General features: G+C 46.0%; 1 protein-coding gene across 2 annotated transcripts in view; it reads left to right on the forward strand.

The window, feature by feature from the left end:
• LOC138268325 (DNA topoisomerase I, mitochondrial-like) overlaps window positions 1-25,923 on the forward strand; it is a 1,149,155-nt gene that overhangs the window by 957,767 nt on the left and 165,465 nt on the right. For both annotated transcript variants that reach the window (XM_069217851.1, XM_069217852.1), the window contains one exon: window positions 25,196-25,340. In XM_069217851.1, coding sequence (XP_069073952.1) covers window positions 25,196-25,340 — 145 coding nt within the window. The remainder of the gene's footprint in view (window positions 1-25,195; window positions 25,341-25,923) is intronic.

The raw sequence follows: 25,923 nt of genomic DNA on the forward strand, positions 1-25,923 counted from the left end.
GATGGAGTCCATATAATCCCCACCCCAATGCACTGTCCATTCCTTTTTTTCCGTGCTTCATCACGGATCCAGAGTTCCTAAGGCCAATTTGGCATATGTTGGACCAGGCCCTTTTTTTGCAGGGTCATCCCTAAACTTTTTGTATCCTTCATCCTATTTTGTTTTTTACCTGTTTTTGTTGGCTTTAAGACTCTAGACACTTTACCACTGCTGACCAGTGCTAAAGTGCAAATGTTCCCTGTCCAAATTTTGTTTGTGATTGGTTTATCCATGATTGGCATATGTGATTTACTCGTAAGTCCCTAGTAAAGTGCACCAGAGGTGCTCAGATGCTGTAAATCAAATGCTACTAGTAGGCCTGCATCACTGGCTGTGCCACCCACATGAGTAGCACTGTAACCATGTCTCAGACCTGCCACTGCAGTATCTGTGTTGGCAGTTTGTACCCACTTGCCAAGCCCAAACCTTCCCTTTTACTACATATAAGCCACCTCTAAGGTAGGCCCAAGGCAGCCCCACAGGCAGTGTGCAGTTTATTTAAAAGGTAGGACATGTACTGGTGTGTTTTACATGTCCTGATAGTGAAATACTGCTAAATTCTGTTTTCACTATTTCAAGGCCTATCCCTCCCATATGATAACATTTGGATTGCCTTCAAATATCTTAAGTGTAATTTCCCATTGAGAGCAGATAGAGATGTGGGGTTTGGGGTCTCTGAACTCCCAATTTAAAAATGCATGTTTTGGTGAAGGTGTTTTTTAGATTGTAAGTTTGAAAATGCCCCTTTTAGAAAGTGGGCATTTTCTTGCTTAACCATTCTGTGCTTCTGATTGCCTGTGGAATACATGCCTGGGTCAGGATGACAGTTGGGCTGTTTGTAAATTCACTCAAGACTGACGCACAAAGGGAGCTGAGTGGTCTTCCTGGTCTAGAGTGGTGGGAGGAGCTGACACTTGCACCTGAATAGGGCTGTGCCTACCCTTACACAATGCAGACTCCAACCTGCTGGAGTGTCTCTGGGGCCTGGGCAGGAAAAGCAGAGTCTTTTTCAGTACAAAGACTTTCCTTTGAAATTTGCCTACTTCAAAAGCAGAAATGAGTATAAATATTGTGCCTCTGAGACCACTACTTCAGAATTCTTCTGGACCGAGGACATTCTGCCAGGAAGAAGAGCTTCATGCTGTAGGAGGGGCTGTCACTCTGTCTGTTTTGCTGTGCTGGCCTGCGGCTTCTGTTTTGGGAGCGAAAGGACTGGACTTTGCTTTCTACATGCTGCTTCCAAAGGTTCTGTAAGGGCTTGGACTGAGCTTGCCTCTGTTAGAAGTCTTGAGGACAACAAAGACTTCATCTGCCAGCACCTGGGCTCTCTTGCTGAGAGTCCTGACTCTCCAAGGGGTACCAACCCAGTTCCTGGGCTCTTAGGGGTGAGTTCCAGTGAAACAAAGAAGATACCAAGTACATAGACTCCAGAGCGAAAGAGGAACCGTCACCGTTGTCCAATCCAATGGTGCTGCCTGCACCAGAGCTGTGGTTCCCACTGAGTGCAACAACTGTGACCAACACTACAGGCCCGATGCTGCTGTAGTGCTTCTGAAGTCCTGCCACAGGATGAGGCTCGAGTGCTATGTCCCCAAAGTCCAGGACACACAACTTCATTGCAGCACCTGTGGCCTCGAGGTGTGATTGTGATGCCGCAAAGTCGACACGTCACGTCTTAACCTGCTGGATTCCTCAGCTCTGCCAGATTGTAAGGAACCAACACCTCCCCACTGGCACCGCACCAGCTACCCTGCAACGTAAAGAACCGATGCATTACTTTCTCTGTCTAGCAGTAAGCAACCAATGCCTCTCCTCCCTGGTAGCAGTAAATAACTGACGCTGTTTGGGCTCCAGCGACGCCTCACCTCTCAGACTCCGTACAATGTTGTTTCATCATTTTCAAAGGTACTATACCTGGGGTCCGTGCGACTCTGAGACCTGCCTGCACTCCCTCACGAGTGGCATTAGACTGTTTGGAATGGCTCCGTCAAGATGTTGCGATGGTCCCAGCTGGAGCTATGGTGTTTCTAAGCGCTATATTGAAGTTTAATCTTTGAAAATTTGTATCTTTCCTTGTGCATGTTGGATTTTTGTCATTTTGGTTTTGTTTTATTCAGATACATATTGGCTATTTGTCTAAACTTATGTGGAGTACTTTTGTGGTGTTTTCACTATTATTGTGTGTGAGTACAAATACTTTACATATTGCCCCTGAGATCAGCCTGGCTGTTCATGCCAAACTACCAAGGGGGTAAGCAGGGGTTATTCTAGGTGTGACTCCATTACCCTGACTAGAGTGAAGGTTGCTACTTGGGGTGCAAACCAATACCATCTAGAGACTCCATTTCTGACAGCCTATCTCGACAGAACTTTGTTTGTTGAGGGAACAGTGTGCCCTTTTTTCTTCATGTCCTCATTGTTTAAACCTTGTGGGTCCTGTGGCAGGCAGATTTCAGTCCCAGACCCCAAAGTAGTTTCCATGTGGTGCTTCAGAGGTCACCACGCTGTGAGGATTGCAGCTCCTGTTGTTGCCTTTGTCCAAAGGTGTTGTGGAAATGACATATGAAGATCTTGGTGGTGCATTTTGAGGAGGCCCGTGCCATTCTAGGTCTCACTCCATGTCCAGGGAGCGGCTGCAAGTTAGTTCCAGGAGCTGTTCTTGGATCGTATATCCCCCTCAACAGCCAAGGAGAAGATTGCTAAACGCAAGTGGTCTAAGTTGCGGCACCCACCTTTGGGTAAGTCTGGCATTTCCAGCAACCTCTCCTGCTCCCTGGTTGAGGAGTTGGTGCATGAGTCCACCCCGCATCTCCTTGCTTCATGGAGCCCAGGCAACTCTGGCCCAGATGCAAATTTATTACACTTCCCTTCATGCCATCTTTGGGTCCCCAACCTCCCTCTCATGTGCTTCCTAGCCCCAAAGGAAGCGGGAGGTGTCCTGTCTGAATCAACACCGGCGGCTTCTTCCTCTGCATCAGTTAGGCCCTCTGGATCCATCCTCCGATCCGTACCAGCTCCGGTCCACAGCCCTTTGCAGTTCCCATCTGCGATGCCTGAGTTCAATCAGTTGACGTCAGTGACGCCTGTTGACGCTGAACCTGTTAACCTATCCAAAGATGAGATGACATTGGGTGTGGTGCCAATGACGCCGTCTGGCTCAAATATCCTTCCTCCTCCATCTTATGAATCCCTTGGTGTTTTCTCTTTGGCAGGAACAGGTTTTTAGATATGAAGGAGAGGAGCTGGTGTAAACAACCCTGTGGACAAGACTGTCCAGCCTCCTCTGGTAGGTAGTCGGCTGACGGACTTGGGTGAGGCTAGTGACCTTGAGTCCTCGCTGGCTTCAGACCTCCTTTCCCCTCCCAGCCTTGAGACAGAGGTGAGCTTTGTAGCAGGCTGGCCCTTTATGTAGTGTGCAAAACTAGGCAAACTATGAGGAGGTCCAGGCAACCATACGTTGGTTTCCAGAAGTAAAAATGAGACTGCCTAATGCTAATCCTTACGGCAGCTAGTCGAGCAGTTAGGCTAATCCAGGAGATGTGTTAAGTGTTTGTTGTACTCACAAACCCAGTCATGCACCACACGCACTCAATGAATAACTCAAGATCAGATTTCACAAAAAATACTTAAGACTTTTATATACTTTTTAAGACCAAGATTCTTAAGATATGTTAAGTACTTTTTGAGATGACTTTTCAAAGTTTTAATAAAGTTACCCTTTCTGTGCATAATTACGCACCATAGGAATCAATAGGCAGTCACTTTTAAAAATGCATTAAAAATCATACAGTTGAGTTGCCAGTCTCTTCTTTTGCGGGGTGGTCGAGGGAGTCAGTGGGGAACCATGTGCCAGCTGGAGACCCTCGGGCGGCTTACTGTTCTGGCAGGAGCAACATTAGAGAACTTCTTGGCACAGGGCCACCTAGAGGGGCCACTTGGAAAAGGAGCTGGTTTGCAGATTTAAAGTTGGTGCCTGGGGGTCCCCTTGGGCTTTTGAGGTCACAAGGGCTTGGGGACCATGAACACACAGCAAATCATGTGATGCAAGGCTCAGGGCGGCCAGGTGCAGTGCGTTTTGGAGTTCTTGGATGCTGTGCACAAAGGGACTCTTTGGAGCTGGAGGTAAGTCGTCTTCTTGTAGTCTTGCAGGATATCACAGGCACTCTGACATGAGGTTCAGGGGTGTTGCTGAAGTCCCTCGACTGGGGATTCCTCCTGAATCAGTTGCAGCTCTGGGCGAGCTGCTTTTAGGTGATGTCGGACGTGTGTTGTTCAGTACCTGGGGTATGGCCACAACTCAGCCACAGGAGGGCGCTGTGCTACCAAACTCTGCACACTTGCAGGTCTCATCCAGGCTGTCATTGGTGTGTTGTCTGGTCCGGATGCAACTCCCGGTTGTGGAGATATCATCCAGTCATTGAAGTATCCATCTCCAGTTTGCAGGTCCCTTTCGTTTCTTGAGTTGTACCTCCACTCAAGAGGGAGATCTTTTGAGTTTGGTCCAGTGGTCAGCTCCTCCTCCGTGGTGATTTTCAGGACTCTGGTGCAGCAAGCAGGGGTCATTTCTGGTGCAGCAGGTCCTCTGTTCTCATCTTGGCGGGTTCTTTGGTGCTGTCTTTTCTTCCAGATGAATCTAATTTCTTGGTCTAGGGGAGGCCACTAAATACTGAATTTAGTGGGTGTTTTAGTGGGAACCTGGCAGTGTCCAATGGGACACTTACCTTTGGGTGACTACACCCACGACAGTGACCATTTCCTGTGGGAAGGGTCACTTCCCTAAACCTTATTGGATATTTCCCTGCAATCCAACATGGAGGAAAATGAGGTGGAGGGTCCACTTTGCCTGCAAGCGCCTAGGGGTAGTGCATGCTCAGTGAGGCCAGTACTCCTACCCTTTGTCTGGTTTCCCGTCTTTGCTCCCACCAAAAAATAATTTTGCAAAGGGGGAAGCCATCTGCTGCTAGCAGAAGGCCTGGGGGCTCGAGTTTCAGGGGCAGCAGCCCTTTGAAGGTCACTGCCAGGGTGTTGCACATTCCTGAGGGAGGTGTTAGCTCCTCCACCCAGGAAGGGCATTGTTTTTCAAATGAGCGTGTCATGGCTCTCTCCCAGGTTTGTATATTGGCCGTCTGTAAGTGGCAGGCTGGATGGAACCAGTCAGCATCTATGCCAGTTAGGCCAGCTTTTGCAGGAGGGCACCTCTAAGGTAGCCCCGGGTACATTTAGGGTTACATCTAACATTGGCACCAGTTTGGATTTTATATTCTGAGTTGTTTGATACTAAACAACCCAGGGTTCAGAGTGGCCATCATGTAACTGGGGAACTCATGTTTGACCAATGTCCAGTACAGGTAGTTAAGCTGGCTGCTCTGTTCACTCACTATGTCCCAGGTTTGGCAAGGACACAGTGGGGGCATATTGCTCATGCAATTATGTCCTCACATATAGTATGGGGCACCCTGCCTTAGGGCTGTAAAACCTACCAGAGGGATGACTCACCTGTATCATATGCAGTGTAGGGGGACAAGGGCACACAGGAAGTGTGCCATGATGAGTTTGCCTTTTTAGGTTTGCCCCAGTACACTCAGCCTGCACTGGCAGTGCTGGCTGCATCTGGGTGCAGGGCCCTAGAGGGTGGCACAATCAGTGCTGCTGCACTCAGGGGCCTACTCATACTATCCCATGCCCTGGGTACAGGGCTACCCATTTACTAGGGTCTCTGATATGTAAGAATGTATACAAATGTGCCAGCTCTGGCCCAGGGAACCTGGTTTGCAGGGGCCCCTGGGCACTACCAACTTCTAGAACACATCAACATCTGGCAGGTGGGGGCTAGCTGTCAGGAATAAGGCCATGCGCGGTCCAGGTCCCGCCCGAAACTCCGCTGCGCGGCTCTGCGGCGCTTTATGCGCACCAGTTGCCACCTTTGGTACAAGAGGGGGTGACCATCAGCGTCGTCTGCCCTGTGGCAAAGCTCATAGAGCTGCAGGTTCAGGACATTGGTGGACAAGATGCACTTATCAGTGCTATTCCATGAAGGGACTACAATTCCCATGTTTTTAGAGGCAGCAGCCATCTTGAGGTGTGGCAGGCCTATAAAGCCCAGATAAACCCAAGCACGTTGCTCACTATTTTGAAGACTTCGATGCAGTCAGACCTCCTTGGGGGTTCTCTGAAGAAGAGCAGAGTTCCTGCATGGCAGAGTGACATCCAATCGAAGTATCCTTGTTTCCATGGTGAATTAAAAAACAAGTAGGTCGTACTCGTAGCAGTAAGGCCTTGATGAATCCAATTTTTGAGGAAGTCATTACTTCCAGAAGTAATGCGCCCCTTAGCACAACAAGCAAAGCGTTTTCAGTTTCCAGAGTACAGCGGCCTTGGCGCGACGATCAAAGGCGTTTCAGAGCACAGGTGTAAAGCTCTCTTTGCACGACAATTCAAGTGCTTCAGTTCACAGATGTAAAGCGCTCTAGGCACGACAATTCAAGTGCTTCAGTCCACAGTGTGTAAAGTTTCCTTGGCACAGCAAATCAAGCGCTTCTGTCCACAGGTGTAAAGCGTCCTTGCCACTAAATTCAAGCGCTTCAGACCACAGATGTAAAAGTGCTCTTGGCATGGCAATCAAAGTGCTTCTATCCACAGGAGTAAAAGGCTCTTGGCACAACAATCAAAGTGATTCAGGCCACATGAGTAAAGCGCCCCCTTAGCACAACGAGCGTAGCGCTTCAGGCAAGATAAGTAAAAGCGCTTCCTGTTATTATAAGTAAAAGCGCTTCCTGTTATTATAAGTAAAGCGCTTCAAGTTCAAGGAGTAAAAACTTTTCGGCCTTTATAGTTGTGAATGTGAAAGGTTTTTTGCAGATAAGCAAATCATAGTTTTCATTGTTTTTTTTTTAAAGCACCATATGTGAAAAGCATATTTAATTCTTTGAGATTTTCTAGGTCATGATCAAAGGTTTATGTTATGCACAGATGTTACAGGATTGCTATTCTGAGTATGATCATTGTCCAAAGCTCTTGCCAACTTTTGGTCCTGAGGTCGTAGTTTATTCTTGTTCCATGATTCAAAGAAGGGGCCTTGCCCTTATTTCAAAAGGGGTCTCCATCTGATATAGGAGACGCATTTAGTCAAGAGTCTATTGATGAGTTATATTTCTATGAATGAGTAAGTGCATATTTGTTCTAACCTTTTCTTTTCAGATCTCTCTCCTTGCTGTTCCCTACCCTAATTCCCTTCCCCCCCAACTTGCTTCACCATAACTCTGTGCTATAATAGCTTTCTGAGTTGGTTACTCCGGAAGGTGGGCCTTTTGTTCAGCAACGTGCAGATCCCAAGGAAAGGACAGTGACACTAACCATGCAAAAAGAGGCCTCCTCTCACACTATCTTCCCCCACCAAACAAAAGAGGATGAGACTACCTGTTCCCTAGTGAGTCTTCATCTTCTAAGTGGAAGAGCCTACAGAGGCCATCTGCATTGGCATGGGCAGTCCCAGGTCGGTGTTTCACTTTAAAGTCCATCCCCTGTAGGGAAATAGACCGCCTAAGCAGCTAGGGGTTTTCACCTTTCATTTGTTGTAGCCATCTGAGAAGCTTGTGGTCAGTCTGAACAGTGAAGTGAGAGCTGAACAAGTGTGGCCTCAACCTTTTCAGAGCCCAAGCCACAGCAAAGGCCTCCCTCTCTATGGCACTCCATTGTTGTTCCCTAGGGAGTATCTTTTTGCTAATAAAAGCAACTGGCTGGTCATGTCCATCGTCATTCCTTTGGGAGAGGACTGCTCCTATCCCCATCTCTGAAGCATCGGTCTGGACTATGAATTCCTTAGAGTAGTCTGGTGCTTGTAGGACTGGAGCAGAGCACACAGCTTTCTTCAGAGTGTCAAAGGCCTCTTGACAACTCTCTGTCCAGTTGATCTTCCTGGGCATCTTTTTGGAGGTGTGTTCTTTGAGGGGGCAACTACTGTGCTATATTCTTTCACAAACCTCCTGTAATATCCAGTTAAGACAAGGAATGCCCTGACTTGTGACTGGGTTGTTGAAGCTTCCCAAGCCAGAATGGTCTGAATCTTGGGTTGTAGAGGTTGTACTTGGTCTCCACCAATGAGGTGGCCTAGGTACACAACTTTCCCCTACCCTATCTGGCACTTACTAGTCTTGATAGTGAGTCCTGTCTTCTGCAGAGCCTCAGGGACCTTTCCAAGGTGGATCAAGTGATCCTGCCAGGTGGAACTCTAGACAGCTATGTCATCTAAGTAAGCTGCACTAAAGGTTTCCAGTCCAGCCAGGACTTGGTTCACCAACCTTTTGGAACGTGGCAGGTGCATTCTTTAGTCCAAAGGGCATAACAGTGAACTGACCATGCCCAATAGGAGTAGAAAATGCGGACCTCTCTTTTGCTACTTGGCTGCCCCTAGTCTGTCAATGAGCTGATCAGCTCTTGGGATTGGATGTGCATGTGTCTTGGTTATTCAGTTTGGGGACTAACACTACTGGGCTAGCCCAGGGACTCTCTGAAGGTTCAATGACACCCAAATCCAACATTTTCTTGACCTCAGATTTAATGCTTTGTCTGGCATTGCCAGACTGTCTGTAAATTTTTGTTTTTTGGCAGGCAAGCTGTCACCTGTGTGCACATCATGGGTATACCAGTTTATCTTTCCAGGGGTCACAGAAAAGAGGCCCAGCATACTGGTTGAGGACTTCCCTGCAATCAGTCTGCTGTTGTCCTGAGAGGGTGACTGACAAGACCACTTCATCCACAGAACCATCTTGGGGATTGCTGGAGAGGAGATCCGGGAGAGGTTCACTCTCATCTTCCTGTCCCTCATCTGTAACCACGAGCATAGTCACATCAGCTGTCATAAAAGGGTTTTAGGCAGTTGACATGTATAATTCTCTTGCGATTTTGCAACTGCCTAGGTCAACTAGATAAGTGACCTCCCCTTTCTTTTCAAGAATGTGACAGGGCCCAGACCATATGTCCTGGAGGTCCATGAAGCAACAGGCTCCAACACCCAAACTTTCCACCCTGGTTGGAACTCCACCGTAGCAGCTTCTTGGTCATACCAAAGCTCTTGGCTGGCCTGAACATATTTGCTGGCTTTCTCCATGTACTCAGCCATTCTGGAACGTAGGCCAAGCACATAGTCCACAATATCCTGTTTGGGCTCTTTGAGAGGTCTCTCCCAGCCTTCCCTTAGAAGACTTAGTGGTCCCCTAACAGGATGCACAAACAAAAATTCAAAGGAAGAAAACCCTGCTCCCTTTTGTGGCATTTTCTTGTAGGCAAACAGCAGGCAAGGAAGTAGGGCATTCCATCTCCTCAATTTTTCAGGGAGTCCTCCAATCATGCCTTTTAGGGTCTGGTTGAATCTTTCTACAGGCCCATTGGTTTGTGGATTATATGGGGTAGTGAACTTTTAGGTCACTCCGCATTCCTGCCACATATGTTTTAAGTATGCAGACATACAGTTTCACCCCCTGTCTGATACCACCTCCTTAGGGAACCTCACCCTGGTAAAGATACCCAGGAGGGCCTTGGCAACTGCAGGTGCAATAATTGTCCTAAGGGGAATAGCCTCAGGATACCTAGTGGCATGATCCACTACCACTAACCTGTACCTATGGTCCTGATGCTGTTGGAGGGTCAAGGGAGCCATAAATGTCAAGCCGTACCCTTTTGAAGGGAACCCCACCCACAGGTAGTGGAATTAGGGGGACCTTTAAGTGCCCACCTGCCTTGCCACTGGCTTGGCAAGAGGGAGAGGACTGACAAAAATCCTTCACTTTTTGGGACATTCCTTGCAAATAGAAGTGGTTAACCAACCTACTCCATGTCTTACTCTGGCCCAGATGCCCTGCTAGGGGGCTGTCATGGGCTAAAGTGAGAAGGAAGTCCGTGAACTTCTGTGGCACTACCACCCTCCTGGTTGCACCAGGCTTTAGGTCTCTGGCCTCAGTGAACAGGAGCCCCTCCTCCCAGTAGACCCTGTGGGTTACCACTGACATTTATTAGCTCCTCCTGAGCAGCTTGTTGTCTCAGGCCTTCAAGACTGAGACACTCATTGTCCCTTGCACAGATCTTCCCTAGAGGGTCCCTCTGGGCCCAAGAGCTCTGGGTGGTAAGGCCCAAGCTCTTTAGACTCTATTTCCTCTGAGATCGATAACTCCTCCTCCTCCTGAGAAGAGGGGTCTTGTCTTGGGATCTGGTTTGAAGCTGGTCCCTCAGACTTCTTGCCTTTTCTCTTTGGGGGCTGGTCCATTATTTCAGGATCCAGCTCTCCTTTTTATCTCTGAAGTTTGCTCTGTGCCCTGGTCTTGACACAAGCCCACTCAGGGATCCCAAGTATTGCTGCATGGGTTCTTAGCTCTATCTCACCCCAGGAGGAATGCTCCAGGTCATTAACAATTAGGAAATCTAGATTGCTGGATGAGGACACAACCACTTCTTTTTGCCCTGCTACTCCTCCCTATTCAAAGTTTGCCATGGCCATGGGGTGGAACTTGGTCTCATTGTCAGAATTGGTGACAGGATAAGACCTTCCTACCAGGAACTGGGTTGAGGGAACCAGGTGCTAAGACTCCATAGTGATACTAGCCCATGTATCCCTCAAAGCTTCTGTTTTCTCCCCATTAATGACAGGGTGCTGCCTGTATTTGTTCATTGTACTTGGCCAGGCAGCACAGAATAAATCTACCCCACCCTCAGTGACTAATGTTGCCTCTGTGACAACATTGACATGGTCAGGCCACACCTCTGACCCCATCTGGACATAGGCAACTGTATTTATTGCAGGTTGACTAGAGGCATTCTTTTTGTTTTTACAGCCAGAGTCTCCAGTTTGGTGCCCTTTTGTCTGAGTCTTGGCACCAAGCCTTGCTGGGGTCAAAGTGTTTCCCTTTGTATCCTGTCCTGGACTGTGAGTAGTCTCTTGGCCCACACTCCTGTGCAGATTTTTGGGTGCCTTGAGAAGACTCTTTGTTGTTTTTACCCTCGCTCCCATTTTTCTTTTGGGGGGGCTTTGTGACAGCCTATTTTTGGTCTCCCCCACCAGTGGTACTTTTGGTCACCCCTATTTTGATCCAATGGTCTGCCTTCCTCCACAATTCTTGAGGGGAAAGTGGACCCCGGGTCTACCAGATGTTGATGTAGCCTATCATTTGAACAATTACTCAACAGATATTCTTTCATAAATAAATTATATGGCCCATCATAATCTTGTTCCCAGAAAACCAACTACCCAGCATTTTTACCGAAAAGTCCACAAAGTCAACCCAGGTTTGGCTCTGGGATTTTCGAGCCTCTCTGAAATGTATCCTGTACTCTTCAGTTGCAAATCCAAAGCCCTTAATCAGGGTACCCTTCATGAGGTCATAGGATTTAGAGTCTGACTCATTCAGTGTCAGGGGCCTATCTCTGCACTTTACTGAGAATAGCTCCCACATAAGTGTGCCCCAGTGTTTCTTTTCAATTTCCCGCCCACTACAGCCTCTTTCAAAGGCAAAAAAACATTTTACCATATCATCCCCTTCATTAAAGGGAGGGGGGACAACTTTTGGGAGTTTGATGTTGAAAGCTTTTTCTTTCAACACTTCTATGCTGCCACCAGAGATGGGTGCCAAACCCAACTCTTTTCTTTGTTTTTCTATTTCCAAAAGCTGACTTTCTTAAGTCTTGTGCATCCTGCTGGTGACACATGCCAGATGGCAAATGTGGGCTGTGCAGTGGGACCTGAAGTTCCAGTGGGCGCACCATCAGGGGAATCTCTCCGACATGGTCCAGATCTTGGAGGGAACTCTGCAAGACCTGCGGTGGTGGCTTTTGAACCACAGTTGGGTTAGAGGAAGATCCCTCTCCCTTCCCCAACCGGATCTGACAGTTGTGACCGATGTGTTGCTCTTGGGATGAAGTGGCCACATGGGAGAGGTGGAGATCAGATGTGTCTGGTTTTCGGTGGAGTTGGGGTTCCATATCAATCTTTTGGAGCTCAGAGTGATCAGGTTAGCATTAAAGGCATTCCTTCTCTTTCTCAAAGGGAAAGTGGTGCAGGTGTTGACGGCTAACACCACAGCCATGTGGTAGTGCAACAAGCAGTATGGGGGGGTTAGTGGACTCTTTGTCAGGAGGCTCTGCTCCTCTGGACTTTGCTTAAACATCAGGGCATATCCCTGGTGGTTCAACATCTGGCAGGCTGTCTAAATACCAGAGCAGACAAACTCAGCCGTCAATGCCTGGTCGATCACAAATGGCATCTCCATCCAGAGTTGGTGTCAAGGTCTTTCAGCAGTAGTGACAGCCTTGGTTAGATCAGTTTGCCTCTGCAGAGAACGTGCAATGTCCGCTGTTGCGCTGTGGGGTTTCCAATGTGGCACTCACGCAGTGACACTTCATCCCAAGTGGAACTCAGGCTTCCTTTACGCCTATACCACTTTTGCCCAGAGTTCTCAAGAAGATCAAGAACGGCCTGGTCCAAGTCATTCTTGTGGCTCTGGACTGAGCACAAAGAGTTTGGTATCCTGAGCTTTTGAGCATGGCCATCGATCCTCCACTCACACTGCCTCTTCAGGCGTCTCTCCACATGTTCACCAACTACTAATGCCTGGAAACTCAAATCTGTAGGGATGGGTACTTTGGCCTTTCAATCCTGCAGGACTTCCTCCTATGATCTTTGTTCGTCGAAGACTCACCTCAAGGGATGGTATTGCTTTGGTATGTATTCTAAGGTAAGGAATCGGCAACTAGAAGTCTCTGTCAGATGAAAACGTTACTTATCTTTGGTAACAAATTAACTGGTATTATTTGCGGATTCATTACCAGCCCACCCATCCTCCCCGCTCTGGGAACTGATTTCTATGAACAGGGACTTCCCTTTCAAGACCCTAATTCTGACCCACCTTTCCCTGTTAGCACACAGCGCACCTGTTTGAAGGTGCACTGTGATGCAAATAGGAAAAGTGCTCCCTGTATGTAATAGGGCCCCAGGTCCACAACATGTAAGCAGCCGAGAAACAGAAGGAGGGCAGAAGATTGGTACTCCAAATGCAAAGTGAATGGCCCAGAGACTAAAGCAGGACAGTTACCGTATTCTCAAAATGTGAAGTGAATGGTCTTCTGGCAGCAGCATGAGGGAAACCTCAGGCACTCCAAAGGGAGAGTGTGCTACCAGCATCAGAGGGAGAGAAGGCACCCTGCACTCTGACTAGTAAATGAGTGTCCTAGAGAAAGCAGTACCTACGCTATCTGGGCACCATGGGAAACACGTTCCTGAGGGCCAAGAGCATAGGTAGAATAGCTTCAGAAACATACCCACAAACACTGCTCCTCCAGCAATAGGACAGTTTAGACTGTTGGTGTTGTCACTAGCTCAGCCATCACTTAGGATATGCAGTGGGAGGGAGATCATGGAAGGCACAATTGGTACTTATGGCATTTTTTTTTTATGTGCGGCTGATGGAGGGCTGGGGTGGGCAAAAGCTGCACATTGGAAAACAAGCACTCTTCTCCAAAAGCAACAAAAACTGCACCAAAAGGAAATGCTTACTGGAAGTATCATTAAATAAATATAACACACATTGTAATTAAAGATTGGTGAAACATTATTTTCCATTGTTGGAATTTTGACTCCATGTTACTCTTGTAATGTGAAGTTCCAGCCAAATTCTGCCAATTGATGCGTGATGGATATTTTTCTCCCACGTGGCTCCAGGATGGTGAGTTGGCGAGCATGATTTGGCATCCCCTATGTGATTTCCAATCACTAGGACGACATTGGTTAGATTCTTCTGATATGAGTGGTTGCGGCCGTTTGCAGTCACAAGGATGCCGCTTGAGCAAAAAATCTACTTGTGCAGCAAAAAAATCAAATCGAGTAGCTGCACCCTTTGGTGCGCTGTGTGGTACCGTTCACATGGATTTTTCAGTGCAGAAATTGCTCCTGGAGCTAAATCTGTGCACGCACAGCAGGAGTCCCTATTTTTGCCTGTTAGCGGAACTCCACATAATCTTGCAGAGTTTTTGTGTAACTCTGCAAAGTCAAATTCCACAAGTTCCACCCACCCCTATTTGTAACATCTCCCCAGTATCTTCTTTTTGTTAAATTATATTTTAAGAAATCTTCTTGACAAATATTATCGTAAATGACATACCTGCTTAGGTCAAACTTTAAGCAGTCATTCACTGAGAGTGTATTTGTTTTTTAGAAGGAAGCCTTCATTTCAAGAATTCTTAGTATTCATGAAATGTTCTTTGCCAACTGTTGCTGCTCCTGGAAACAAATCTCATGTACTGGAATGGAAGCACTCCCTTGAAAGCAGACTTACACCTCACAGTGAATATAATGACTGAAAATGAAATACTTCAAGGGATTTGACCCATACAAAATAAATAAATGACTAACTAAATAAAGTAATGGTAGTAGATCTGGCAGGCAGCTAAAGCCATCAGAAGCCAGACCGGGTCAAATGTCAGATTTCACTTGGTTCTCTTCTTGACAACCTTTTTCCCCATCATACTGTGGCAGAGTGCTGGCAAGGCCCTGCAGAGAAGCCTGATGGCACTCACATTGGTGAGGTTATTTGGCTGGAGATTCATAGTGGGTGAAGGTGAGCCCAGTAGGCCACTGTAAAAAGATAAGCACTAGCTGCTCATTTCATCTAGCCTGTGACTGCTGCACATTCGAAACAAACTATATGCATGCAAACATAATCCCTTCATTCATAGAGACCACCCAACACTGCTCCAGTTTTGGAAAGGGTTGAAGAGACATCTTTTTAAAGAACATTATATCACAATGCAGTAACAATCCACTATCCAGATACCTCTCCTTTCAGTCTGACTGTATGCTTGCTTTCAACCCTATAAAGTGCTTGGGTGTCTTTTTGACTAGGAGTGCACTATGCAAATACTACATACATACAACTGACTAACCTAATGTCCTGGAACTGCACTTCACTAGTGCGGCAGATAATTGTGCAAACTTGCTAAGGTTCGCTCTGATTGAGGTAAATCTTCCACAGAGGAACATATGCAGCATTCTTCCAAGGCACATTCCTTCCATCTATTTGGCAGATTTTTTTAACGCCTACTTTTGTTTTCCAGCCACTTCAGACTGTGGTTCAGACTTCTGGTAGGTGATCTACTTGTTTGCGATGGATAATGAACTGCGTTGTGATTTTTCCAGGCCATAGCATCTATCTTTGGTGATCGTTTTCATGCATGTAAGGAAGAAGCTTCCACATGGATTCACATTTGATTTTTGGTTGGGAAGAGCATGGGTGGTACCTTCTCAATTATTATGGGGGAAGTGCACACCAAATGTCACAGCTGATGGCAGGGATAAAACAATTTTTGGCACTACTACATTCAACGACCTATAGATGTTTCCAGTTGTTGAAATATGATTTTTGGCCCTTCAGATGAACTGTAATCAAGAAAGATGCGGATCCATTCCAGTTGTCCCTTTTAGCTGTACCACACATGCTGCTTGGGGTCCACTTGTAGCCCTTCTCAGGAAAATATGTAGCCAAAAAAGTAAATGGAATTTTTATAGAATGCACATTTTCTCTTGTGAAGCCTGAGGCCAGTGTCTGAGAGCCTCTGGAGCGTTGCTTGTAACCAGCGATGGTGCTTATCTAGAGTCTCTGAGAAGATAATATCACTGAGGTTATGCACCCTGTTGAGGCCAGATAATGTCTCTTTAATGGTGGACACACCAAAGCTAAGCTGTTTGAACTGCCTCGGCCCTACGTGCGTAGAAAACATGGTAATGTTCCATCTTTCAGGGTCTAGCTTCAGTTGATGATAACTGGAATTCAGGTCCAGTTTTGAAAACCACTGGGCTCAATTTGTCTGCAACGATGTTGTCCATCGTGGGTGTGATGTCTTTCCCTCTTTATGGCATGATTTGGCAGTTGCATGTCGATACAGAGGTGGATGGCACCGGGCTGCTTAAGTTTAGGAGCAATAACCAGGGGCGACACCCAGGTCTTGGGCTCCGTGATTTTCTCTATCACTCCCTCTTCTTCCAGGACCTGTAACTCCTTCTCCACCGCTGGACAAAGGTGGAATGGAACCCTTCTGTGTTGCAGCCCAATGGACGTCACCGCCGGGTCGATGTGCAGTTTCAACTGCTTTCCTTGGAGTTTGCCCAGGCCTGCAAACAGCTGCTGGAAGTTGCCAAGTAGGGTCTCTGCATGGGCCTTGTGAACCTGTTGTGTGAAAACAACATGTTTGAGGTCCTCCGTGGTGTGGCATCCCAGGAGGGTCCCTTGGTTTCCTTCCACAATGTGAAGCTTGGCTTTAGTCTACAGGCCTCAGCTGGCGACGGTCACTTCGATGTCTCCCCTCAAGGGTAGAGGGACACACCCATCACAGGTGTGGATTCTTGTATTGCAGGGTGCCAACTATGGTGGCAGTGACAGCTGGTCGTATAAGGCAACGTCCATCACGTTAACAGATGTGCCTTTGTCAATAAGCACCTCGGCTGGGGTGTTAATGTCTATGGTGCACATTGGGGGTGGGTGCCGCCTCTGTCGCCCTCCAGCAAATGTGATGACAAAGATGTCTTCCTCATCTTCTTCATAGTGTATACTTCCTGCTCCCCCAGTGCCACCATCACCGCCTGCACTCTCAGCTTGCATCAGGTTTCTTACGGCTGCCATTTTGTTCTGTGCCATCTTCTGCTCTCCAGTATTCAGACACGTGGCAAAAAGCTCATACAGTTAATCACCTCCCATGTGCAGCATGAGGGACCTTGTCGCTGCACCATCTGTCTCTCTCGTGGTGCAAAAGTAATTATCCAGCCAGCCGAGTCAGTGGCGCCATCCTGGCGCCGCTGTGGCAGGGTCAGCCTACTGACTAAAGGGGGCAACGCTGCCTCTGACTTGTGGCCCCACCAGGAGGTGGCGGTGGCTTCTGTTCACGGTTCTGCTGTGATGAGCTCATTTTGATATGTGCGCTCTGCTCACTTGTCGGAAAGGTTTTTTTTTTTTGGGCCAAAATGTCCCTGCTTACCTGAGTTTCTGTGGCTGGGTATTATTATTTACCTATTATTTTCTTTCCTTGTTAGTTTGCTTGGCTCTCCCACTGTATTTTCTCCGTCTTTAATTTTGTGTTACTTTGGATCTTCCTTGTACTAACTTTGTTTCATGTTTTTTTTTCTTCTTTTGTTTATTTCATTGAATGTGCTGCTGGCAACATGGCGTTGGTCCTCAACTCGTGTTGTGCTGGCGATGGCACATTCAGCTCTCCTCAGGTAGGCCTTGGCTGCTGCCCCTTGTCGATCCGTAGGCAGGCATGCCCAGGGCAGGCTCAGGGTGGGGGCCTTCAGCAGTCGGCTAAGACTGTCACAGTAATCGAAGTGCTACTGCCCTCTCCCTGGTGGAGGCAGGTGATGGGCGGGCTCCTGTGTCCTCCAGGGAACAGCCCTCCGTCGTGGCACCACACCGCAGTAGAGGGCAACGGCCCACAGGTCAAACCACGGGCACGCGCCATGGGGTCGCCACAGCACGCTCAACTCAGGCGACGGAGTGCGGCGCTGGATCGACGCACCAGGCATGTGGCGACCCGATGCCTGACAGGTTTCGTTTTTCCTCATCGTCGCCAATGTAGCACAGCATGAGCGCCACTCTGCTTGCACCGTAAACCACTCACAAAGATACTACGCTGACACAGCCGTGGGGCACTCTGAGTGACTGCTGGGTCAGCAGCACTCTGCTTTATTTAATGCCTCAGTCAAAGGCCCAGCCCTCGTGCCCTAGTCCTGCAACATTGTAAAGGAGAGCCCGGGTGGCTCTCTACAGTAAATATATATTGCACTGTTACTTACTGTTAATTTGGTCCATTACCAGAAGAGGCACACAGAACACCTACTGCGTCACTGTTGTATAGTGAGTTTGTTTGCTGATGAGCGCAGCGCTTTGCTGGCACCGGCCCGCGCCCGTCTATTTACGGGAAATCGGCGCATCAGCAAAGCCAGACGGTTTCTGCCTCTGGGAGTCTGTGGTCACAGTTAAATGAACTCCACTATCCCCTGGAAAGGAAAAAGCAACATCAAATGAATAATGCACAACAATTTCCTATCTCCTTGATGGGCTCATTTTGGCTCAGTCATTAACGCGCTGCAATTGCAAGCCAGAATAAGCAAATGGTTCTGTCTGTGGACAAAAACGGTTTTCACCTAAAAGGACGGTTTTGTTGTGATGTAAAAATGATGCGTACGTTTAATTTTGACGTCGGTCTTTTTACTCTTGTCTTCCTTTTCTTTAAACCCTTTACCTTTTTCTTCGAATCCACTTCACTTCTTTTTATAGGCAGTTTGCCTCCTTCCGTCATTGCTCGTGTAGCATTTGAACGATTATCACTCCGGACATGTTTACTTTGTTTCAAGTTTAGTTCACACCTAGGGCGCCGTCTGTTGGCAATAATGCGACACTGTACAATGGGTTGGAAGATGAAACGAGGCGAGATTAGTCAGGGCTATAAAACAAATTCGATTTTTAAGAGGCAGGTCTAAGAGAACATTTCGAAACTGACATATGCGTACCGATTGTCCATATAATTTCCCAACGTGTATGCCGTCGGAGTCCACAAGGAACCGTAATATTAATTGCGTCCTACATTTTAACCAAAGCAAACCTCTATACAAAATTGGACCTGCCTTAAATCCCTGATAAGTAGACATGCATGTGCGTCTAAGCCCAAAAGACAGATGCCAGTTCCAGTCTCCATGTAATCTTTAGTTCTTGGCCTTAGAAAAAAATAAAAAGTGGTAGATGAAATGCACGAATGAATCTCAGCTACAGCTGCTTGGTTGTGTTGAAAATTGTGGTGTCTGCTGTGTGTTTTTCTTGTTTCTTAATTCTTTGAGGCAGAATTTGATAAAGGCATAGACTGGCTGTCATTTACGCTTCCCTTGTGGTTTCCTAGGGCAGTTTTTCAATTCCTGTTGGAATGAGGCATGCGCTAATTTGAAACCTAAAAGCCACCAGCCCTAGTTTAATGTCATGAGTGAATTGATGAGCAGTTAAGCTACTGAAAAGGTGGGTAAGCTAAGTAAACAGTTGTGGAAAGGAGATACTTTACTTATGTAGACATATCTCGTATTTTACCCACTGTAAAAATACATTATGCCTCAAACTACTAAAAATCCATACAACCCCCCTTCCATTTTTAACTCACTGGTGTCATGCCTGCACTAACATCATACTGCTTATTTACTTCTGCCGAACCTCATTAAGAGGATGGAATTTAATAGCTCCTTGTCCAAGAAAATTGTGCTCGAGTGCCTCACTTTTGTCTCAAATACAACATTTTAGCACTCTAATTGTTTATTGGAACCCTGTGGTGAAGCTGCAGTTGATCACAAGGGAGTTACCTGGGAGCCTGCTGCTGGTGTTGGAAGTACTAATGCCCCATGTTTTGCTTACATGGATGAGAATATTTAAGAACTCACAAAAAAGTGTCCTCTGTGAGCATGAATTAAAGTATCTTCAACAAAATGAACCCCCTAATATATATTGGCCAGGAAGGGGGGGGGGGGAAGCAGGAGAAGAAGTGTATTGTTGGCCATGCATCTTGGATTCTCTGTTTTCAATGTTTACATTTTATTTTCTTGGTTATACTTAGATATACCCTACAACATGCAATAAAATGTGTCTTAAAGCATGGTGCATGAAATCCCAGCAGGGATTGAACTTTTTCACAGGATAAAATCGGACAACTCACCAGAATCCCTAAATGAGAATAAGCCCTCCAACAAATGTCTTATATTGTGACTAAAATCTGTTCTCAGCTTTCATATGTGCTCCACTGTGACCCTCAAAACATGCTTTCCTTACACTGTGCTTTAATGGGGACAGTGACCTAAATTCTTTAACGGCTGCTACAACATGGTGTCCATGCTGTGGCAGGCTAATCAAGGGGGAGTCCCATTGGGAAACAAGTGCCTGGGTTATAGTTAGGTCAGTATTTCCACAAGAGATGCCTTTCTTGTTTTACTAATTACTTTGGCCCTGTTTGATTAATATCCATGAGTTTCCAAAAAGGTGCTACTTTTTGACTAGTTTGTGATTGCAAAGTTTCAAGGTGATACATCAAGCTTCAGCCACGTAAACAGGGTGTCCCAAAACACAAAATCCCCATGATTTTTCTATAGACTTCTTTAGGCAGGGCCAAAGCCAAAACTGCTGCGCCAGATTACATCAGATTTGACAAGAAGCTAGATCTTTGATCAGCAGATTGTGCTTTTTTTGATTTGGTGTAAATCTGTTCAGCATTTTTTGAGAAATTAAGCAGAGTACAGTTACCTATGAAATAACTTGGATACCTGATTAACCCAAATGTGGTCTGTAAACAAGGCTCCACTACCATTTTGGACAACAATGATAGTCTTCTTCACTTTGTCTCCATTCAAAAAACAAGCAAGATTTCCAACAAAGCTAATTAGCTGGTCATGGTGATTGGCTACATGTGTTATACTATTTATTCAGACCAATTCGTCAAGCATGTCAAATCTAGTTTTTGTTGATCACTGCCTACTGTACTCCTGGTTCTCTTGAATGCCTTAATGTTATTAATGGGTCCTAGGTGGGAAATCTTTGTAACCTGAAAGATGTGTGAATGGGCCTACTACTTGCGGAGTACCCATCATTGAACCTTTGTTAATATGAAAAAAATTAAGTTTGTTAAATCGCTTTACTGAAAGCCATTCCAAATATTCCTCAGAGGCGTCCAAGTGTATATTCTGTATCAAACTATCCAGCTGCTTAGTGGTTACCAATACTAACCAATGACCACGCAACCCTGGCATCCTTCACACTAGCTATATCAAGTAAAGTCAAAGAAACCTCAAACCCCCTACACAGCACTACCTAGATAGCAAAAGAAACACCACATGGGCTCACAAAGATTCACAACACGTCAATAATCACACTTGTTCTTGAAGCCCTATGAGAGGAGGGGAGAGTAAGTGCTGTATCAAATCACAATTTAAATAAAGACTGAAGGAAAACCCAGTAGCGTATTATACCAAGCCCCTGGCAGGGGTTGAGAGAAATAAGAGCACCTCTAAATTTCTACACTTCAATCTCATACTAAGGCTTTTTGTAATCCCAAAGTGAATGTGAAAATCGAATAAGCCTGCCTCGCTGCAAAAATATTACTGACAGATGTACGATTTCCATCAAATACCTGAAGAAAGGGCATGCTCACATGGAAGATTCTTTATTTCAGTATAGTTTAGAGCAACTTCAGCATGCTGAAAGTTCTCCCTCTTGTCTTAAAATCAATACTCAGTTCCCTTCAGGTAATTATTTTGTTAGAAAACAAGATGCAGCTTCTCTGGTGTGTTATGCTTTCTCAATGCAGTCAACTATATATCTGGGCAAAAAGTGTTGAGAGTGCCTTTGAGTTGATGCTCTGTGCATCTGAATATCCTTTTGTTTTTGTAATTAAACAGGATGCCCATTCAAAGCCCCAAAGTTCCCTTTTTCTGACCCTTCTTGGATCACCAAGAAGCACACATTATTCCATCTTAAGGGGTGTTCCAAATCACAAAGCATGCTAGAGTACTTCTTTAAGAAAGATTGATCTCTGGTTGCTGCAACATGTATCTTAGTTGTCTTCTACGGGGGGCATACAACGATCAAATCACGGCACTGTCTTGAATAGGAAGAGTGACTGAGATGGTAAAGGTCTCCATCTTTTATATGATTTTTTTTTAAATTATTGTGAGGCAATGTCAGTGTTTGTTTCATATTGGAGAGATTTCTGCTTGGTCTTCAATATTTACCTTTGTATTGTCTGATCCCGTGCTACCTACCATCCTAATAAAGCTCTATGCAGCACACCTTTATAACATTCCTGCCATCCAACGTCCACCCTTCTTTTTGTCAGGCTTCAGAAAATTAGAATCATAAGTGAGCTCCATACATGCACAACCATACTTTGGATCAGTCCTTACAGCAGTAGGGGCAAGCAACAACAGTCCAAATGTCAGAGGCCAATGTGGACTACACTGTGAGAATAGTGCATTAAAGCATAAAACCAAATGTTTAGAGACAAAATACTTTACATTTTCACTTCTCACATAGTTGCCAAACACATGAGACTCTTTAGGTGCAAGAACTGCTCCCTTAAGCTCTTTCAGAGCAAGCTTTACAGGAAAAGACAGTATGTTTACAGATAGCTGGAGATTCCCCCTGTTAGAAATGGGGTCTTTGGTTGGTAGTCAGGTTTCCCCCCTGTCCAAGCAAGGTCCCTCACTCTAGTCAGGGTAAAAGAGAATCGCCCTCAGCTAACCCCTCCTTACCCCCTTGGTAGCTTGGCACTAGCAGTAGGCTTACCTTCAGAGTGCTAGGTGTAAAGTATTTGTACCAACACACGTAGTAACTTTATGAAAACATTACAAAATACCACAACACAGGTTTAGAAAATAGAGAATATTTATCTAAACAAAACAAGACCAAAACGATAAAAATCCACAATACACAAGTCAAGTTACAACTAAAAATGCAAAAAGAGTTTTATGTAATTTTAAACACACACGCTGTTAGCGTGAAAATGTACCTTGGGCGCATCAAAAATAACCCTGCATAGGAGAGTGTCCGTCAAAAAGGGCTTGCGATGCGTCGATTTCATTCACGAGTGAGACCTTGTGTCATTTCTCCTTTAGTCGGGTCATCGTGCGTCATTTCTTCTCTCCGCAGGACAGCTATGCGTCGATCCGGTCAGCACTCTCTGGTCCAGGCAGGCCTTGCATTGTTTTTACACGCCCAGCGGTGTTTGCGTCACAAATTCAGCCGCATGATGGTTCAAAAACCACACAGCGTAGGTTGCGATCTCACCAGCATCCATCAGCGATGCTGCGTGTTGTTTCCACAGCTCCAGGCGTTGATCTTCCTGTCGCATTGCAGGCAAGTGTCTATTTTCAGCTGCGAAGCCGGTGGTCCATTGATTTTTCAGCCGCAGATCGGAGTCACGTCGATCGTTTCCCCGCATGGCGGTCGGTGCGTGGATTTCTCACTCTTGGACTGCCAGCTTCTCCTTTCAGGGTCCCAGGAACTGGATGGGCACCACTTGGCAGAGTAGGAGTCTCTGCAGAGCCTCCAGGTGCTGGCAGAGAGAAGTCTTTGCTGTCCCCGAGACTTCAAACAACAGGAGGCAAGCTCTAAATCAAGCCCTTGGAGAGTTCTTCACAAGAAGGAAGGAAACACAAAGTCCAGTCTTTGTCCTCTTGCACAGGCAGAAGCAGCAACTGCAGGAAAGCTCCACAAAGCACAGTCACAGGCAGGGCAGCTCTTCTTCCTCAGCTCTTCTCCAGGCAGAGGTTCCTCTTGGTTTCCAGAAGTGTTCTAAAGTCTGTGGTTTTGGGTGCCCTTCTTATACCCATTTTATCCTTTGAAGTAGGCCTACTTCAAAGCAAAGTCTCACTTGATTGTGAAATCCTGACTTGCCCAGGCCAGGCCCCAGACACTCACCAGGGGGTTGAGGCTGCATTGTGTGAAGGCAGGCACAGCCCTTTCAGGTGTGAGTGACCACTCCTCCACTCCCTCCTAGCACAGATGGCTCATCAGGCAATGCAGCCTACACCCCATCTCCCTTTGTGTCACTGTCTAGTGTGAGGTGCAACCAGCCCAACTGTCAAACTGACCCAGACAGGGAATCCACAAACAGGCAGAGTCACAGAAATGGTTTAAGCAAGAACATGCTCACTTTCTGAAAGTGGCATTTTCAAACACACAATCTTAAAATCAACTTTACTAAAAGATGTATTTCTAAATTGTAAGCTCAGAGACCCCAAACTCCACATGTCCATCCACTCTCACAGGGAATCTACACTTTAAGCAGATTTAAACGTAGCCCCCATGTTAACCTATGAGAGGGACAGGTCTTGTAACAGTGAAGAAACAAATTTAGCAGCATTTCACTGTCAGGACATATAAAACACATTACTATATGTCCTACCTTAACCATAAACTGCTGCACCCTGCACTTGGGGCTACCTAGGGCCTACCTTAGGGTGCCTTACATGTAAGAAAAGGGAAGGCTTAGGCCTGGCAAGTGGGTACACTTGCCAAGTCGAATTTACAGTTAAAACTGCACACACAGACACTGCAGTGGCAGGTCTTAGACATGATTACAGAGCTACTTAGGTGGGTGGCACAACCAGTGCTGCAGGCCCACTAGTAGCATTTGATTTAGAGGCCCTGGGCACCTCTAGTGCACTGTACTAGGGACCTAATAATAAATCGAATATGCCAATTATGGATAAGCCAATCACATACACATTTTGTGAAGGAGCACTTGTACTTTAGCACTGGTGAGCAGTGATAAGGTGCCCAGAGTAACAAAAATAGCAAAAACACAGTCCAGCACACATCAACAACCTGGAAAACGGAGGCAAAACGTTAATGGAGAGCACGACAAGGATGAAAAGTCTTACACCCCCCTATCAAAACTTCCTGATGTCCCTGCCTGCTTCACATAACCCCAGAGTCATGGTACTGGCCCCAGCCAGCAACTCTATACAGTTAACTAGTGGTGTACTGATGGGGAGGCATCTTGTGTGCTACGACAGTCATGATGCATCAGAGAAGGGAAACAATGGGGCTCTAACTTTCATAAGGTTAAGTTACAGAATAAAACAGCTCCAGGGAGCAAAAGTGCTTTGATCAAAAAACTTCCTCATGTCAACTTCCCAAGGTTATTTTTTTAATATGTATTAATATTTTCTTTTAATTACAATTCTAGATTATTTTGATTGAAGGGATATGCAAGGAACATGTAAGACATAATTTAGTCCATTGAGAGCCATGGTTGGATAGACCAGCTTCAGGAATCACCAACCCTGACCTCAGAAAAATCTGTATGCTTTTGATATTTCTACAGCCAGCTAGTGTTACCAAAATTAGTGGTATTCCATTAGCAGGTTATGATTTATATCCATTTCACAAGGTGCAAATTAATAAATTTATTAGTTTATGTGTAGAGTTGTGGATAATTATTTGTGTATTGTGTTATTGGTTTTAGGAATGGGAAGGAAGAACTGAATTAAAGATTCTTCTATTTAGACTCCCTAAGGCTGATGTGAATCTGCAGTATTTTTCTCATTGCTTACTATGACACTTGCTCTTAATATCCGCATCTTTTTCCGTATTTCAAGGGACTCCAGGATTCCAGAGCCACCCGAGGGACACAAATGGAAAGAAATTCGCCATGACAACACAGTAACATGGTTGGCATCGTGGACTGAAAATGTGCAAGGATCCATAAAGTATGTCATGCTCAATGCCAACTCAAAACTCAAGGTTTGGATCTTTCCTATTTTGAGCTGTTGAAATATCGAACCAGTTTTGCTGCTATTCTCCTTCAAAGGTGTATCAGGTTGTGAAAAAATGAAGATAAAAGTCTGTCTACCACACCAAAAATTTACACTGGGTTTAGAGCCCGCACCACTGCTGACCATCCATTGACTTTATTGCTACTTTCATTAGCTAGCTACTTATTAGATGGCTCACCATAATCTTACATTTATCCCTCCACTGTTTGACTGACTTGTATCCTTCCACTGCTTGCTTTTAGGATACCGCTTTTTGAGATCTTGTTTGTGACAGCGCATGCACTGTGTAAGAAATAGGATCACTGGTTGGGGCTTCTCAAGCAGCAACCACAATACTTCTCAGGGTGAAGTCGCAAGCAAACCCTAACTTAATCTGTGCTCAGCCCTTTTGTAGCTTTGCACAGAACAGTCAGGCCTTACTCAGAGGAGTATTTGTGCAACACTTCAATCAGTAACACAGTGACAACACACCATATAAGGAGCTCACCACAGATTTAGAAAAGGAGTGTTTTTATTAAATAAAACAAGACCAGGACAACAACAATCCAATC

This window comes from Pleurodeles waltl, chromosome 12 (genome assembly GCF_031143425.1).
Source record: "Pleurodeles waltl isolate 20211129_DDA chromosome 12, aPleWal1.hap1.20221129, whole genome shotgun sequence".
NCBI classification, from domain to species: Eukaryota; Metazoa; Chordata; class Amphibia; order Caudata; family Salamandridae; genus Pleurodeles; species Pleurodeles waltl.